The sequence below is a fragment of the Alligator mississippiensis genome, chromosome 4 (genome assembly GCF_030867095.1).
Source record: "Alligator mississippiensis isolate rAllMis1 chromosome 4, rAllMis1, whole genome shotgun sequence".
NCBI lineage: Eukaryota > Metazoa > Chordata > Crocodylia > Alligatoridae > Alligator > Alligator mississippiensis.
The window spans coordinates 94,995,644-95,010,484 of NC_081827.1; the positions used below are offsets into that span (position 1 = coordinate 94,995,644).

Below are 14,841 nucleotides of genomic sequence, written 5' to 3' on the forward strand. Positions count from 1 at the left end.
GTCCAGATACTGATCCAGTGCATGAGATTATTGATAAGCTCTTGGAGGATCCACTCCGGACCGACATAGCCTTGCCTGTCACATGTACCACTGATCCTGAAGCAAATCCATTCCTCACGTGGCTTCACGAAAATTGGGGTCACCCAGGACCACGGGCTTGTCATCAACGTTGGTGCCGAACCATTACAGAGCTGGCCTCATATGGAGCTCGGCGGGATTGGGAAAAGGTAGCTCAGGCCTGTGAAACGTGTGCTAAAGAGAAGTGTCATAAAACCAAGCATCAGATCGGAGCTTTCGATTCTTCACAGTTTCAGGCAGGAAAAGTTTGGCAGGTAGATTTACTGGGACCCCTCCCAGGGTCTAAACCGCCAAATAAAGGACTAGTTGTGGTTGATTTGGGGACCAGACAGTTACAGGTTATTCCCTTATGAAAAAGCAATGCCACTGCTGTTATTGCTGCCTTAACTGCTGTGTTTGCCGCCTGGCAACCCCCTCATGAAATTCAGTCTGATGGAGGACCTCCGTTTAACTCTAATGCTCTGGATAAATTTGCTCGTCTTCACAATGTGGCATGGCATCTTCATCTGCCATACCACCCGCAGTCCAACGGCGTTGTGGAGAGACACATAGGTCTATACAAGGAGCAGCTTCGCCTTAGAGGAGGAGGGACGTTTAAAAATTGGACTAAATTTAATCACGATGTCCTTATTTCACTAAACACTGCTAAGCTGTTATGGGACGAAGCTAATGTCCAAAAACCCCCACCTTGGGAGCCCAAGTTCCAACCTGACGAGTTAGTGTGGATTTCAATACCTCACCCTCATCAGTCTCATCCACAAGTTCACAAAGGGACAGTTCAATGGCCAGGACAATACCCCAATACCTATTCTGTCCAACTGGAAGAGAATCCTGATTGTCCCCCTATTATTGTTCATCACAACTGGATGACTCGCTGTTCCGATGTTCACCCAGTATCCTTACAGTGAAGCCAGTTATGATTCTTTCTCGCTGGGTTTTGTCTTGTTAATCTGTTTTCTTCACAGGTTTGACCCCAGCAAAAGCGGTAATCCACAACCACCTGATTATGAGACCAGACTGCAGTCCATTCGAAGCCAGAAAGTGATAGTTGCGAGGGAGGCACTGAGACGGCAAAGAACCCATCTGCTCAGGACTTGTTATGGCACTATTTTCATCTGTTGGGTGTTTACTGACATTGTCTGTTATAGGAGAAGACGGACTGAAGCGGCTGTTCTCCAATCAGATGATGATCAACCGTTGTTCTTATGTGTTCAAAGTTATTTGTTTATGTTATATATATATATATATATATATATATATATATATATATATATATATATATATATTGGTTGTGAAGGCTTTGCCAAGTCAGTGAATCCTCTAACAAAGATGCCGTATGATGTACTCACATGTCGAAAATTCCAGTTGTGCCGTCAGCAAGGGGGCATGTCATGACCCAGTGATTTTGGTGCCTCGGCACTATGGAATTTTTTTGTCACATGAGAGTCTCTTGCACAGCAAGGGTTTTTGCTGCATAAAGAACCCGCGTGCAGGAGAGAGTTCCCGCCAATTTGCAGCTATCTTTGCAGGATGCATTTTCTCTTTGCAGCACAGAAGTGCACGGTGCAAAGAGTTCCCGCCATTCGGATGTAAATTTGTGTCCCGCTATTGGCTAGTGCTAAATTATTCACACGTGGCGGCCGGTAATTGGCTTGCTGGCCATTTAAAAATTAGCGCGACTTCCGCCCAAGTCGAAGAGCTTTGAGCACGCCGCAGAGTGTCTCTAAGAGATCTGACTTGCGGCTAGCTGGTCGATAGACTGATCACCTATCGATCCTTCTTCCCGTTGCCGAACGCAATCCCAGACGTACCCTTTTCCCGCCGGCTTGAGTTACGGACGGATTTACTGGCATTGGCCTCGCCAGCTGCAGCAACTCACATTGCTGTCCAGACGACCGAACCGTTTCCGTCGCAGCCACCCGCGACGTAAGTAAAGTTTTTTACAACCATTAAACCTTGTCAGCCTCTCCATTCACCAGCCCGCCCTGACAAACGAGTAATTTCTGAATCACCTCGAGTCGGTTCAGTCTGGCCGAGACAGAAGCCACAAACAGATGGGGGGAACACAATGAAAAAGTGAGACTGTGTGTATTACCATAAGTGTGATAAGCAACAGACACAATACACCAGCTGTCACTAGTTATTCTTGTTAATTTATCTCACATTCAAAACAGTTTCCAGTAAACTATAATTAAAAAAGCTAAAACTGCACAGAAACACACAATGAAACAAACAAATTAAGTATAGAACCTTTTTTTATTTTATATGGACTTACCTTGATCTGAATAAGCAAATCACCAACTTTAAGAAGTTTTTCATTGTAAATCCAATCTGGCAGTTGAGGCTTATATTTGATCCAAATATCAAACAACATATTTGCTCTAAATAGAAACAATGAGATAAAGGTTACAGATTAAACTGACATCAGATTGTCATACCAAGTAAACAAATAATAAAAACTTCATATTATGTTTATCATTAAAGATCCCTTTCTTCCAAATGCATACAGAGCACAATGATTTCAAAAGAGGTAATTATTAGTAGTGAATTGAACAAGAAACTCAGCCAAGGCATTTCAGGGTTTCAATCTGCTACACCTTTTATCACGATGGATTTACATTAGGATAAGTTACCATGTAAGTAATTGACATGTTCCAAGATGAATTATTTTGAAAATGTTCAAACAAGATCATAAGAGGTGCAAAATTCATCCTACTTTCTAACTAGTATAAAAAATATTGAAAATTATTGGAATATAATCACTCTGAAGAAACTTTGCTATTTTAAATAAACTCAATTGATTAATGGTGAGAGAAATGATTTGACTAGAACCAAGGAATGCAAAGGCCAGAACAGAAAAATGACAGGCAGTAGTAAACTAATAAGTTGCTGGACAAATATCAACAGATAATATTCATACTAAAGCAGGAGTGGGCCAAACATGGCCCATGAGCCGGGTCCAGCCCACCAAGGGATTGTTTGGCCCACAGAAGGTTCCTTGGCCTGTGGCAGGTACCTCGGTCCTGCCCAGCCTAGGCACAGGGGGCATCCTGGACTCTGGTGTCTGCCACCAGTCATAGCATTGCCTCAGGTCCCGACCCCATGCTGTCACCATTCCATAACCCCACCCCATAATCCCAGCTTTACCTATCCATTCCACTCCCAAACACTGCTCCCCACCCGCTGTGGCAACATCCCACATAGGGAGTTTTGGTGAGCTGTTGCGTGGGGAGTGGTGCTGACCTGGCCCATGTCAGTCTCACCTCCATCCTTGGTAAAGTCTTTGAAAAAATTATCAAGGCTCACATTTGTGAGAGCCCAGCAGGGCAAATTATGCTGAGGGGAAACCAGCACGGGTTTGTGGCGGGCAGATCGTGCCTGACCAATCTAGTCTCCTTCTATGACCAGGTTACGAAACGCCTGGACACAGGAGGAGGGGTGGATGTCGTATACTTAGACTTCAGGAAGGCCTTCGATACGGTATCCCACCCCATACTGGTGAACAAGTTAACAGGCTGTGACGTGGATGACTACACAGTCCGGTGGGTGGCGAATTGGCAAGAGGGCCGCACCCAGAGAGTCGTGGTGGATGGGTCGGTCTCGACCTAGAAGGGTGTGGGCAGTGGGGTCCCGCAGGGCTCGGTCCTTGGACCGATACTCTTTAATGTCTTCATCAGTGACTTGGACGAGGGAGTGAAATGTACTCTGTCCAAGTTTGCAGATGACACAAAGCTATGGGGAGAAGTGGACACGCCGGAGGGCAGGGAACAGCTGCAGGCAGACCTGGATAGGTTGGACAAGTGGGCAGAAAACAACAGGATGCATTTCAACAAGGAGAAATGCAAAGTGCTGCACCTAGGGAAGAAAAATGTCCAGCACACCTACAGCCTAGGGAATGACCTGCTGGGTGGCACAGAGGTGGAAAGGGATCTTGGAGTCCTAGTGGACTCCAAGATGAACATGAGCCGGCAGTGTGATGAAGCCATCAAAAAAGTCAATGGCACTTTATTGTGCATCAGCAGATGCATGACGAATAGGTCCAAGGAGGTGACACTTCCCCTCTATCGGGCGCTGGTCAGACCGCAGTTGGAGTACTGCGTGCAATTATGGGCGCCACACTTCAAGAAGGATGCAGATAACCTGGAGAGGGTCCAGAGAAGGGCAACTCGTATGGTCAAGGGCCTGCAGACCAAGCCCTACGAGGAGACACTAGAGAAACTGGACCTTTTCAGCCTCCGCAAGAGAAGGTTGAGAGGCAACCTTGTGGCTGCCTTTAAGTTCATCACGGGGGCACAGAAGGGAATTGGTGAGTATTTATTCACCAAGGCGCCCCCGGGGGTTACAAGAAACAATGGCCACAAGCTAGCAGACAGCAGATTTAGATTGGACATTAGGAAGAACTTCTTCACAGTTCGAGTGGCCAAGGTCTGGAACGGGCTCCCAAGGGAGGTGGTGCTCTCCCCTACCCTGGGGGTCTTCAAGAGGAGGTTGGATAAGCATCTAGCTGGGGTCATCTAGACCCAGCACTCTTTCCTGCTTATGCAGGGGGTCGGACTCGATGATCTATTGAGGTCCCTTCCGACCCTAACAGCTATGAATCTATGACAGCCAAGCAAAACTCCCTAAGTGGCCTGTAGGCCCAAATAATATCCTACTCCTGTACTACACCGTATATCAGAGGAAGAAACAGAAAAAATAACTGCAAATCCTCTAACATTAAATGAAATATACACAGGGGTTTTCAACCTTTTTTAACCTTTTTATCACTCTGAAAGCTCCAGCTCAGATACCACTTTATATTTTTTTCGTTTTTAAGGGGCGGCACAAGCAGCTCTTCCTGGGGGTGCAGGGAGGGGGTCGCAGCTCCCACTGGTGCACGCACCCCCGGAGGGCATGGGTCCCCAGATCTGCATGTGGGGTAAGGGCAGGCTGGCCAAGTGGTAGGGGAGGAAGTGGGATTGGGGCAGGGGCAGAGGCTGCCCAGCCAGGGTCGGGCACAGGACTGAGCTGTGCCAGGGGTGGCTCCTGCAGGTACATGCACCTGCAAGAAAGCATGGGGGTGTGTGCAGCCAGATCTGCACGGGGGAGGGTAGGCTGCTGCTGTGGGCTGGGGCCAGTCCCGGGCTGTTCCAGGTGGGGGATGGGCCAGGCTGTGTTCAGGGCAGGCAGCGGCGGCACTGAAATCCATGTGCCCCCAGATCTGTGCACAGGGTGGGGCACATTGCAGCTACGGGCTGGGCCAGTGCCAGGCTGTTCCCAGTAGGGGCTGGGCTGGGCTGCACTGGGGGTAGGCGGCAGTGGTGCTGGGAGGGGGCTATCGGGAGAGCTACAACAAATTATGGGGTGGCTACAGCCCATCCCATACGTCCCTCCCAGCATTGCTGTCACCCACCCAGAGCACAGCCCAGCCCCTCCCGGGAAGAGCCTAGCATGGCCCCGGCCCCAGCCCTCATCGGCATCCCGCCCTGCCCCGTGCAGATCCAGGGGCACACATCCCCCATACCCTCTCAGGGTACACGTGGCTCAGTCCGGCCCCCCACCCCAGCTGGGCAGCCCCTGCCCCTGCCCCATGCCCCACTCCCTCCCCCATCACTGGGGCCTTAATCTGCCACACCCCTCCCCTGGCCCCTTCAGTCATAACACACTTAACAGCTGGACCCGGCTGCTCTCCAGGCTGCCTGCATGCTGCGCTGCAGCTGTGCACACATACACAGCATTTAATCGGCCACATGAGGTCTGCATACCCCCTAGGACCTTTTTAAGTAGCCCTAGGGGTATGTGTACTCCCAGTTGACAAACGCTAAAATATAGTATCATGAAATATACAAGACAATATCATGACATATACAATTAACTTACATGCATCAGTGTAAGAATATATCTGAGCTTCCTGGCCAAAAGTGGAAGCAGAAATTTTCTGTTGCTGCTACACTCCTGATTGCAAATGCATAGCTTCCAGCAGCAGCCATTTTTTTTGCTCCCCCGCTCCTAAGTCAATACTTGGGGTGGTTGCCCCTATCGTACCCTCTCCCCCCAGTTATGCCACCAAATACGTTAGTTGTAATATACCAGGTATGGGACAGGAGAAAACTAAGGAATTATCTAACTGAAGAACTATTCTATCAATATCAGGCAAAATGTGCTTTCTTACATTTATGACACATTCCAGGCTATGGTCATATACTACCCTGTCATCAATGATAACTTGGTGCAACAAACTCCCATTTCTGAGGCTATGTCTACACTTGCAATGCTTGGCACCCTCAAGCATGCTGCATTGTTCTATGCAGTGCTGTCCCTCCTAAATCAGAGGCAGTGTAGCCACACAGTGGATAAGCTAATTATCTTGGGAGCAAGATAACGGGTCCTGACACTGGCGATGTTAACAGGGCCCCTTAAAAACCATGGAAATGTGGTGGCACCACTCCCCTGCTGCCAAAATTCTGGACCTGTGGGAAGTCCCAGGTGCCAGATAGCACAGACCGGTGCATTAGATCAGGTGCACAAGGAAGCATGGAGCTAATCCCAGCATGCAGGGCTGGGTGGCAGTGGCTTGGGGCCCCAGGGCCCAAACCTGCCACGTGGGACCCAATCCCAGCATACAGGGCTGGTAGGGAGCAACATGGAGCTCTAGAGCCCAATTTCAGTGCCTGGGAGCCAGCTAAGGCTACATGGGGCCTGATCTGGGAAGGCAGGGCCGGGCAGAGGCAGTGCAGGGCCTGATCCAGCCCACAGATCAGACCTGCACCACTCATCTGGCCTAAGTGATCCAAGGGTTTCTTACAAACTATGATTGATCTTCAAAAGCATCCTGCCTGCTAAATTGAATGAACTAACTATATTATACCAATACTCTCACCTCTATAAGTAGCTGCTATTTGAATAAATGGCCCCTTGCCTGTAAAATCTAAAACAGCTATAACCTACTTGCCTTTGACTTTTATTTTTAAAAGACATAGTCAAATAGGGTTAAAATAGTTAATAATAGCTTATGGAGCTAGTACTAATAGGGACAGGCACTTTTCTCCATTGTAGAATAGTCTTGCAAATGTATGAAGGCATCTCTTTTTGACAGTATTCTCTAAAATAACATCTTCAAAACAGCTTTGATGATGTGCCCCTGGAGAAGCAATGATGATCTATCTGTAAGTAATAAGTTATAAGTGAGGAAAAGATAAGAAGGAGGCAAAGGAAAAGGAGAATGAAAAGGAGAAGCTATTCTTTGAAAATGGCCTGGCAAAATGACTTCTGGGTTTTATGGTTCCTAGGGTGAAACAAACAGAACTATCCAAGGCCCAAGGACCTCTTAAAGCTAGCAGTAGTGGGTCAGAGTGTGAAAAAATGTCCTCAACTGGTCTCTTGACATTCAGGATCTTTAAATCAAGCCTAGCGATCTTCCAGGTAGCTCCCGGTTTTAGCAACAAGATACCTGACAAAAAAAATGTGTCAAATACTTTTAAATTAATAAAAAAAATAAAAAATAATTTTCACAATTAGAAAAATACTAAGAGCAAAATGTAAAGCTATAAGTGACAAATTAGAAAGGGAAATACATGTCCAAATGAGAGACCTACCAGAACAATCTCTCCCCATCAGAAACATCACCAGATTCATAATCTTTCTCTAAAGATTAGAGGCTCACTGATGGAAATTTTTTGGGCCAATACTAATGGCCAATTTTTAAGGAGCCATATTGGCCAATACCAATCTGATTGCCGATATGCGGCAACTTGAAGAGCAATATCCAGCTGGTAAGTCTGTTGTGGGGGAAGGGGTGTGGGGAGGGAAGGAGTAGAGCAGATCAAGGCCCCCATGGTTAAGGACGGAGTGGAGCTGGGGCAGGGGCAGGCACAGGTGCTGCACAGCCAGGGCACAGGACAGAGCTGCAAGCAGCTCATTGGGGGGCAGGGGGGCGCAGCTCCCATCACTGCACACACCTGGGGAGAGCATGGGGATGTGTGCCCCCAGATCTGTGCATGGGGCATATGGGCTGGGGCTGGGGGCAGCACCAGGCTCTTCTGAACAGAGGGGGCTGGGCTCGGGCTATACATGGGGCAGACAGCAGAAGCGCTGGGGGCAGGGCATTGTGGGCCTGGGTCCCTGGCCCTGTAGCCCTGGCAACTGGGAGCCCCCTCTAGCAGGACTGGGGGGGGCGGGAGGCTCTGGGTGGGGCATGAGGGGCATCAGCAGGGCTGGGGGAAGCTGTGGGGGGGAGTGAGGGGCACAAGCAAGGCCAGGGGGCTGTGGGAGGAGTAAGGAGCCTTTCATTTTAAATCACAGATTTGAGGGGTTTTAATCAGTGAACTAGCCCATTGCCCATCAAGAGTGACAGGGGGAGGGGGCGGGGGAAGGGGAGGGGGCTGGGATGGAGTGCCACCACCTAACGCTTCATGCTACCACTGTTCTGCCCCCTGTCTAGTCCCACAGCTTCGGAATCATGGCAGTGCTCCTCCATGCTTGGAGCACTCTGATTGGCTGTTTCCATCAGCCAATCAGAGTGCAAATAAAGCGTTACAGACAGACAGACTTAGATTTTTATAACATTAGAATATGCCATTTTTTGCCAGGGAAAACCAAGATCCATGATGATCACTTTGTCCAAGGAACTGATGTCAAATGAATAAAAATGTGGGTGGACATTCTAAAGGTTTTAGCTTCAATGGGAAACCATAAGATCTTATGATAACAAGCAAATAGTAAAGGCCTCACAAGAATGAGCGTGGAAGGAATGCCAGCAGGAGAATAGCCTTGTTAATTTTGTCACCTTGGACAAGAATTTTGTACGACTCCCCTGAACTTTCTTACCATTACAGAAGTTGTTATACAGTAGATTAAATGCTAGAGTCTACAGCTCGCCCATTCTGTGCACTGAAGTCACCATCCCAGGAAAAAATGCCTTCCCTTTAAGACACTTAAGCTCACAAGTACTGAATGGCCAAAATCAACCTTCATCAACTTTTTTAGAACCACATTATAGATTCATAGATGTTAGGGTCGGAAGGGACCTCAATAGATCATCGAGTCTGACCCCCTGCAGAAGCAGGAAAGAGTGCTGGGTCTAGATGACCCCAGCTAGATACTCATCTAACCTCCTCTTGAAGACCCCCAGGGTAGGGGAGAGCACCACCTCCCTTGGGAGCCCGTTCCAGACCTTGGCCACTCGAACTGTGAAGAAGTTCTTCCTAATGTTCAATCTAAATCTGCTGTCTGCTAGCTTGTGGCCATTGTTTCTTGTAACCCCTGGGGGCTCCTTGGTGAATAAATACTCACCAATTCCCTTCTGTGCCCCCGTGATGAACTTATAGGCAGCCACAAGGTCGCCTCTCAACCTTCTCTTGCGGAGGCTGAAAAGGTCCAGTTTCTCTAGTCTCTCCTCGTAGGGCTTGGTCTGCAGGCCCTTAACCATACGAGTGGCCCTTCTCTGGACCCTCTCCAGGTTGTCCACATCCTTCTTGAAGTGTGGCACCCATAATTGCACGCAGTACTCCAAATGCGGTCTGACCAGCGCCCGATAGAGGGGAAGTATCACCTCCTTGGACCTATTCGTCATGCATCTGCTGATGCACAATAAAGTGCCATTGGCTTTTTTGATGGCTTCGTCACACTGCCGACTCATGTTCATCTTGGAGTCCACTACGACTCCAAGATCCCTTTCCACCTCTGTGCCACCCAGCAGGTCATTCCCTAGGCTGTAGGTGTGCTGGACATTTTTCTTCCCTAGGTGCAGCACTTTGCATTTCTCCTTGTTCAACTGCATTCTGTTGTTTTCTGCCCACTTGTCCAACCTATCCAGGTCTGCCTGCAGCTGTCCCCTGCCCTCCGGTGTGTCCACTTCTCCCCATAGCTTTGTGTCATCTGCAAACTTGGACAAAGTACATTTCACTCCCTCGTCCAAGTCACTGATGAAGACATTAAAGAGTATCGGTCCAAGGACCGAGCCCTGCGGGACCCCACTGCCCACACCCTTCTAGGTCGAGACCGACCCATCCACCACGACTCTCTGGGTGCGACCCTCCAGCCAATTCGCCACCCACCGGACTGTGTAGTCATCCAAGTCACAGCCTCTTAACTTGTTTACCAGTATGGGGTGGGATACCGTAACGAAGGCCTTCCTGAAGTCTAAGTATACGACATCCACCCCTCCTCCTGTGTCCAGGCGTTTCGTAACCTGGTCATAAAAAGAGACTAGATTGGTCAGGCACAATCTGCCCGCCACGAACCTGTGCTGGTTTCCCCATTAATATCCCATGACTCAGGGGTTCTTAAGAGGAGGTTCCAGAAGTGAAAAGCTTCGTACACATTTAATATCAAGGGGCTGCAAACACAATGACCTATCTTTATCCAAGTAGAGATAGGTCAAAATGCTGTCCGATTAACACAGATAAAATTAGTCCTTAATCTATACTAAGATCAGTCAAGGAGATAGTCAAGTAATTTAAAATAGAACAGCCTATTTAAATAGGTAAAGGGGTTGATCTGGGCCCATGTGCATCAAACTGTAAACCTCTTCAATTTGTAATTAAGTCCTTTTGATTGGTGGCTTTTGTAAGACTCCAATGACATGATCCATCTACCCAGAAACTTTGTTTATGACGCTTTAATCTGTAGTTAAGCAACAGGAAATAGTTTTTATGATTGGGAATGAATGACCATCAGAATCCAGACTCCCCATTTTGACCATATATAAGACGATTGTGTGAGCTAGTATGATGCTATCAGAATTATCAAACTTAAGGTATCATTAGGAAAATATGTATAAAGTCCCCTTTCCCAGTGGATGAAGATGGTATTGAAACAGATTTGGAATTGCACTGTTATTTATAAACACTGTACACTAAATTGGTTTATTAATATACTGGTTTGGTTAAACAAGATGTAGGAAAGAAAAGAATGGCTCGAGATAGGATACATGTCAACAAGAACATAAGACTCGTTAAAAAAAGATGCCAGAATGGGAACAGGCATGTGAACACATACAATCTTTATTTCTGCAGGATTAAAAATGCCCACTCTCAGGAGAATGAAGTGGTTGTTCAGTAGAGCCATACTGAGACAGGACTTGCTGGAAATACCTCCCAATGTTATTTTGAAGGATGGTAACAACTTAGTCAAAAATGCTGCTTTAAAATTCTCTGCCTCAAATTGGTTTGTACCTACTGCTAAAACAAGGAATATGTGGATTGTAAAAGACTATCTGATGACTGTATGCAACTACTGGTCATAGATACATAAAGGGAAGAAACCAAGATGATCAGATTTAGTTGTACCTGCTGGGTGAGACTGTTGTAAACAGGCCTGAAGCGTTTACAGAATTCCTCAGTACATCCTGCATCAGTGCAGCTTGAGATCATCAAAGAGAAACTAAGAGTGCCTTGGCCAGGGCTGGAGCTTCAAGCATGCAAAGATCTTCAGTTGTGTTGAGAGATCTGATATCTCCCAAAGCAAGGCAAGAGAAACAGTAATGAAGTTCCTGAGGCAACCTGACAGCTATTTATAATACAATGCCGAAATACTCTGAATTCTAACTTTCATCTCCCTTTACTGAACCTGAAGGGGAAAAGGAGGCTGGAAGTTTTCTTGCAAAGCTACTTAAAGCTAGAGAACTGGTACTGGCCTTGAGCCCCTGACATTTTAGAGGAAAGCATTCTCTCCCCCTTGCCCCTCAACAATCCCCATTTTCTGATCTCTCTTATTCAAAACTGGTCATAGATCTGAGCATCTGCAGGCCTCTGAAGAGTGGTGTCCTGATAATACACCTACGCTTATTAGCAATTCTAGGGTAAAAGAGCCATAAAAACAAACATTTAATAAACTGAAAGATAGGAAGGTCTACAAAAAAAAAAGAAAGAAAAAAAAAAGACAGAGAAAATAAACATTGGATTGCAGATCCTGAGTACACCAATTAGAAAGGTATTGCTTGCAGGGAATTTTTAGCTGTACTCAGCGAACAAGAGTAGACTGAAAGGGTCAGAGGGCAGCAGTTAGAATTAGGTAACCGATTTACCCACCAATGCACCAGTGTTGACCTTTTAAAGAAAAATGCTAAGAGTTTGAGAAGTTCCGTTTCTTTTATATTAGGCACGTGGGAACTGGAAGTGTGAACACCATCCAGGTGATTACTTTAGATCGCTGGTTTTCAGACTTTTTTCCATCTGCGAACCCCTAAAAAACTTCACATGGAGGTATGGGCCCCTTTAGAAATTTTGAATGGAGGTGCAAAACCCTTTGCATTGTAAGCATGGGTATTCATATGCTTTTGTTTGGTCATAGTCATCTTTCACAGGCCCTTAGACATAATCTGCAGACTACCAGGGGTCTGCAGACCACAGGTTGAAAATAGATGCTTTAGAGCAGCATTTCTCAACCTGTAGGTCGGGACTCAAAAGTGGCTCACAAGAATATATGAAAGGGTTGCGAACAAACTTTAAAAATGGATTCTCCTTTAAAGGAGAAAAGCATAGGAAACCATGGTTTTTCCCTTGCAAGCTGTCAGAGTTCCAGCCTGCGAGGGGCTGCTTGGGGCTCCCCATGCTCCCCCACCCCATACACCTACCCCATGCCCCACACACTGGGGGCCTGGCGGCATTGACTCAGGACTGACCGTTGATTTTTACAAATAGGTTCTGGTACAAAATGAGAACCACTGCTTTAGAAAATTAGCTGTTCCTCTTGAAGGACACAGCCATGGCAGGGTAGCAGCCGATGGGACTCCCAGTACCAGGACACAACAGGCTTCCCTGCAGCTGAGAGCTCTGTCAGCTGTAGGTACCCTTGGATGCCCCGAAATCCTTTCAAGGGTACCACACAACATTAGTACTGTTAGGTGTGTAAACAGGATTCACATGAGCAAAGCTAACTGCACTTTATCAAGCATCAGCAGGTGCATGACAAACAGAACCTAGGTGATATTTCCCCCTCTATCGGGCACTGGTTAGACCGCAGTTGGAGTACTGCGTCCAGTTTTGGAAGCCACACTTCAAGAGAGATGTGGATAACCTGAAGAGGGTCCAGAGAAGGGCTTGCAGGCCAAGCCAAAGTATGGTTAAGGGCTTGCAGGCCAAGCCCTATGAGGAGAGACTAGGGCACCTGGACCTCTTCAGTCACCGCAAGAGAAGGTTGAGAGGTGACCTTGTGGCCACCTATAAATTCATCGTGGGCGTGCAGAGGGGAATTGGTGAGGCTCTACTCACCAAGGCGCCCCTGGGAGTCACAAGAAATACTAGCCATAAGCTAGCAGACAGCAGATTTAGACTGGACATTAGGAAGAACTTCTTCACAGTTAGAGTGGCCAAAGTCAGGAATGTGCTCCCAAGGGAGGTAGTGCTCTCCCCTACCCTGGGGGTCTTCAAGAGGAGGTTAGATAGGCATCTGGCTGGGGTCATCTGAACCCAGCACTCTTTCCTGCCTATGCAGGGGGTCAGACTCGATGATCTATTGAGGTCCCTTCCGGCCCTAACATCTACGATTTCAAAAAGTTCAAACCTCTGACCTGATGTGGACTTTCTGAGCTCTTCGCAACAGAAGCACTGCTGTGTTATTTTTACAGAGTCAAAAAACCAAAGGAAAGCAAAGAGCTGGCACGGCCCCAGAGGGGCCCTGGAGTCTAAAAAGCTTGGGAACCAGTGGTGCGGACCCACGCGTATTCACCACAGTGCGCGCCACACTTGTCACCCACCAGCGCCCAGGCAGAGAGAACCGAATTCTGGAAGAAAACTCAAGGCGGTTAACGTGAACGAGCTGCCACCTCACCCGCTACCCTCCAGACGTGCCATCACGTAGCCATGCCGCTACGCCCATTGGCAGCACATAGTGAGTGCATGTGAGTGCACGTGCACCCCCTCAGATTGGTGGTGCACCCCCTACGAAATGCTCACCACCCCCCTCCCCATCAACCCCACTATGGGAGGTCCCTGCCCACAGCCCGTGCCAACACCGCCACCACCTGCAGGAGCTTGCCATGCCCCCCCAGCCTTCGGGAGCACACAGCGTTCACGCTTACGCCAATCCCCAGAGGTCACAGCCAGTCCAGGGTAACAGCTGGCGAGCATGAACCCGGACAGGACAAAACCCAAACCCTGAGCCAAAGAATCCACCTGTCAGAGAATCTAGGGGTTGGAAACCAGCAGCAAACCCCGCAGGGTAGGGCACGGCAGGGCGGGCCACTGTCTCCCTGGGCCCTGATGCCCCGATGCGAGGCGGGCGCCGAGGAAGCCCGACGGGGAGGGGAGCCAGAGGCGAGGCGGTTAGGGAGGCAGAGCGGGGGCGAGACGCGTGCCCGCCCCGGGCCTACCCGCGCCGGTGCCGCCCGGGCTCCTCCGCGCCCCGCCGCCGCAGCAAGCCCAGCGCGTCCCGCAGCTCGGCCTCCAGCGCCTCGGCCAGGGGCTCGCCCGCGCCCCGCGCCCCCAGTGCAGCAGCCGGGGGCGGCAGCCGGGCGCGGGCGGGGACCTCCTCCGCCATGCTGCCCGCGCGGCTCGTACACACGGCGGCTGCCTGGCAACCGCGGCCGGGCCCGCCCCCACCTGGGAGCTGCGGCATCCCCGCGCCTCGGCAACCCCCTCCCCTCCCCTCCCTTATCCCCGGAGGCAGGGGCGCCCCTCGGCTCCTGCGCCGCCCAAGCTCCGGAGCAGCGTTTCCAGCCCGGCAGCGCTGGAAACAGGCTCACTGTCACCCCTCAGCGCTTCTCCCTCCCCCCAGGGGTTTGGGCCTCTCCTCTGTCCGCGTTGTGCCGTGGGGCTCCCGCGTGCCAGGCCCCTAGTTTAGGTC

The 14,841-nt window shown here is 49.1% G+C and overlaps 1 protein-coding gene across 6 annotated transcripts in view; it reads right to left on the minus strand.

Annotated features, from left to right (window-relative positions):
• Positions 1-14,508, minus strand: part of CFAP54 (cilia and flagella associated protein 54) — a 250,254-nt gene extending 235,746 nt beyond the window's left edge. For all 6 annotated transcript variants that reach the window (XM_019480938.2, XM_019480941.2, XM_019480937.2 and 3 more), the window contains exons 1-2: positions 14,369-14,508; positions 2,354-2,459 (exon numbers count right to left, since the gene is read on the minus strand). In XM_019480938.2, the coding sequence (XP_019336483.2) occupies positions 2,354-2,452 (99 nt within the window). In that variant the 5' untranslated portion in view covers positions 2,453-2,459; positions 14,369-14,508. The remainder of the gene's footprint in view (positions 1-2,353; positions 2,460-14,368) is intronic.
• Positions 14,509-14,841: the final 333 nt, after the last annotated feature.